The following is a 3,807-nucleotide window of genomic DNA, read 5'->3' on the forward strand; positions in this document are numbered from 1 at the left end:
TAACCACGCCTCAAGCTGAACTTTTATGCGTCATACAGGACCATTCATCAGTCCTGTCAGCCATCTTTGATCGCACAGCGCAGCCGGCAAACGAAGCCCACCCACTATTTACATACCCGGCTTGCTTTAGGCTGGCTTCGGCCTCATCCTTTGTGTGATTTTATCTGCCGGCTCACCCGGCTAGTCAGCTGTAACCTAGTAACTGAAATGGAAGAAAGGCGCCATCAAACCTGTCCACCAATGAATACAAATACAGTGGCCTACAATCGCCTCGTACGGTAAAAAGAGAACATAACATATACGAGGAGGGAACAAGCATCTTCGGTAGCGCGTTCGCATAGTCGAGACTCTTTGAACACTGTGCCCGTATTATGCAAACTGTGCAACCCCCCACGGCTGATTGCTATGTGCAATCATCAGCTACGTCGCTTTCTGCTGTCTGAGCCGTTACTTTCTGAATTTTGAGTATTTTTTACAGTATTATTGTTGATTTTTATTTGACTGTGTATTACCTTTGTGTTTTCATTCCCTGCAGAGTTTTTATTATGAATTTTTATCGGTGATATCCTGGTTGTGTGATACATGATGAGTTAGTAACATATCTTACGGCTAAGTCAGTGTAAAACTTAGTCAAAACATGGAGATATTACCCAAATCTCTAATTGGTGAAATGGCTAGAAATAGCGATGATTGTGTGAGTTCATATCTTCCTGGCGAAACTTCTGCGGCCGTGGGTACCGAAAGCAGTGTAAGGTTTGAGCTACGAGGATGTGGGGAGACGTTGATCTGTGAAGCGATATCGGACAGCCCCAGCGCAATGGACAAAGCAATAAGGGCCGTTAAAAGTGGAGCACTGTCGCAGTACGCAGCAGCCAAAACGTACAACGTTCCTCGAACGTCGCTGTGGGAACGTTTGAAAGGGGTTCGTCGAATGAAGCCAGGAGAGCAATCACGAAAGTTTTCGGCGGCCGAAGAAGACTAAATTGAGCAGCTGCTGTTAAAATGCGCAGAGCAAGGCGTTCCACTGAATAAGTCAATTGTCAGACGAATTGTCCCCATTTTGGCATCCACAAAAGGTATTGTAAAAAGGCGAACGCAACCGGTTTCTAAGCGCAGTTATTTTAAAGAGCAATTAGTTGACGCTTTGCAGTTTTCTAAATATCGGCTGTACGAGTATTAATTAAAGCCACAATTGTACAGATATTCCGGAAAACCGAAAGAAATTTACGTCGTTTTGGCATCGCGAATTTTTGAAGCGCCATCCAAAAATATCGCAGCGTATCTCTCACGGAGTGTCCCGAAAAAAAGCAAGAGAGTGGACACCAACCACTCGTGAAGGTTGGATAAAGCTTCTTAGCGAGCTTAACTGCAGTGGACGGCTGAGCGATCCCCGCGGTGTTTGGAACTTTGACGAGTCCGCGTTTCAAGTGGCAGAGAAAGTGATATCAGTCTATGCGTTGCGGGGTACGAAGAATGTTCTCTCGTATTTTGATGGAAACGATCGAGAATTGATTACGGTTCTCGCTGGTGGAAATGCAGCAGGTGAAATATTGCGACCTCTAATTCTGTTCGACGGGAAAGTGTTTTTGACATCACATTTTCACGAAACGCACGACCGTTGCCACATCGGATTTAATTCATCTGGCGCTATGGACAATGCCACGTTCACCTCGTATATCCGAGAGGAAGTCATCCCTCGAATGACGGCCTAAAAGGTAAAAGAGTGTTTTTAATAAAAACAATATCCAGAAATTAAATTAAATATTGTTGAATCACAGGTGCTAGATTAATCGTTCGTTAACCTTATAGAACACGATATTTTTGGACGGCCATTCGTCTCACATGTTTAATTTGGAATTTCTATCCGAATGCGTTAAATCGGACAAAGATATCTGGGTTGTGATACTGCCATCAGGCCAGACCGGCAAGCTCCAGCCTATGGACATCGCAGTTTTTGGACCAGTAAAGAAATACTGGAGAGACTAATTGCGCAATTTAACTCTTACACCGACAGGCGAGGTAAATACAAAATTTTTCGTCTTTTTTAAATGCAGGTTTTACTGCAAATTATTAGATTCAGTGAAGTTTTTAATTGCTTTTTGTGCAGGTCACGAAACACGATTTTGCTGCTCACCTAGTGAAGAATTGGGACAACTTTAATATGTCTAGCAATATCGTGTCTGGATTTCAATCTAGCGGAATTTATCCTTTCGACCCCGAGGCGATTTGTAAAGCATACGCAGAGCCTGGAGCAGCTCCGTTTCCTGAAAATGTGCCATTGATGGTTGCCACAGTTTATGCGTCGCAGCTGGAAAAAACACGGTCTGCACTGCGAGAAATTCATCTTCTAAGCGAGGCTGCAATTGAAAATGTTATTCAGTATGTGGTGAGACAGGCTAAAGGGTTTCTGCCTGCTGTTGTTCCTGAAAGAGTTGCCGAAGACTGGCACCGCAGCATAATGGGCGCCCACAACCCGAAAACGCGGAAACTGAAAGAATCTCGGCTCCACGCAGAGACGGGCCTGATCGCAACAGATTCCAAAGTTATTGCTGCTTTAGAACAGCGAGAAAACGAAAAGGCAGAGAAATTGAAAAAGTCTAAGAAAGCAGCTCCGCTTGGCTTGACTGACGTTACAAATACACCTCAAAAAAAGAGATTCAGAATGTCAAAAAAGTAAAAGTTGGATCTTACTAACTGAATGTCTTATTGTTTTTGTTGTAAATTTTGTTTTAATTTTTTTTATAGAGAAATAAAATCACGAGTAGTTTTTTTCTAATTTTAGTAGTCCCGATTTGTAATAAACGGAGTACTAGTTATAGTATTATAGTATTTCTGTAAATTTACTTATACAGTGTACCAAGGAAAACAGAAAATAACCGGCGTACGACTACTTGGGATGTAAAAAAGCTTGGGCGCTGTCAGTTAGTGTGCCCATCCACGGTTGAACGTTATGTTAAATGTAGAGCGGCAACCTACCACGTTTGGCAGTTCAGTCAATCGTGCTGTCGACACAGTGTTCAAAGAGTCTCGACTTTGCGAACGCGCTACCGAAGATACTTGTTCCCTCCTCGTATATATTATAACGAGCAGTTTAAGCATGCTTCTGCTGAGAAAATAAATGAAACTGTGGGTCCAAGGAAGCGCAAGCCCCTGAATTTTAGTGCATAAATTATAGGCGGTAATTGTATTTCGAGTCCCGACTGCATGGAAACCAGGTTCTTTCCTTACAAATGCACAGATGCACAAAGCGGCACTCGAAACATCTGTTAATTGAGCCTGGTCATCGGATGCTGTTGCGTTTTATGAAATCGTAGTTACAGTTCACTGGCAATCATTCAGCGGTTTCCAACTCACACAGTTAGAAACCTCTTCGAAGCGCTGATTAGTCAATTCGGTCTAATCAATTAGGTCTAATCGATTAAACTCAATGTAGTTCACACGGTTAATACGTGTGAACTACATTGTATCTATCATAGCACAGCATCTTGACCCTTGTTTGTACGACCAAGGGTGTTGGCAGCGGTTAACTTCTGGATGCCTATCAATGGACACTTGTGCAATTGCGCTTTCGGCTTTGATGGAATGCTTTGCTTTCTCTCCTCATTTGAAAATAGCCGGCTGAACTCCCCAGACCACCACTAAAATCCTTATCCAAAACAGCTAGATAAGCCTTAATTGACCCATTTTTTAAAGCACAGAATGCACAGCAGCCATCTTGGATGATTCTGTGAGTTAGTGTGCCATGCAAATGAATTAACAAAATATATTTTGCAATTTCGTTTGGTTTATAAGTACTTTGATTCAGTG

At 42.7% G+C, this 3,807-nt stretch overlaps 1 protein-coding gene across 1 annotated transcript; it reads left to right on the forward strand.

Moving 5' to 3' along the window:
* The first annotated feature begins 563 nt into the window (after nt 1–563).
* On the forward strand, nt 564–2,677 carry LOC129589492 (uncharacterized). The gene is made up of 2 exons (XM_055484268.1): nt 564–967; nt 2,108–2,677. Exons 1-2 carry the CDS (start codon nt 638–640, stop codon nt 2,675–2,677), a joined length of 900 nt encoding a protein of 299 aa, XP_055340243.1. The 5' UTR covers nt 564–637.
* Nucleotides 2,678–3,807: the final 1,130 nt, after the last annotated feature.

This window comes from Paramacrobiotus metropolitanus, unplaced genomic scaffold (assembly GCF_019649055.1).
Source record: "Paramacrobiotus metropolitanus isolate TYO unplaced genomic scaffold, Prichtersi_v1.0 Parri_scaffold0000035, whole genome shotgun sequence".
Classification (NCBI taxonomy): Eukaryota; Metazoa; Tardigrada; class Eutardigrada; order Parachela; family Macrobiotidae; genus Paramacrobiotus; species Paramacrobiotus metropolitanus.

Bases quoted from the DNA above. Each gene is read 5' to 3' on its own strand.
- LOC129589492 (XM_055484268.1), top strand. From the start codon at position 638: ATGGAGATATTACCCAAATCTCTAATTGGTGAAATGGCTAGAAATAGC. The intron at 968-2,107 runs GCCGAAGAAGAC...CTTTTTGTGCAG, and splicing joins AATCACGAAAGTTTTCGGCG to GTCACGAAACACGATTTTGC.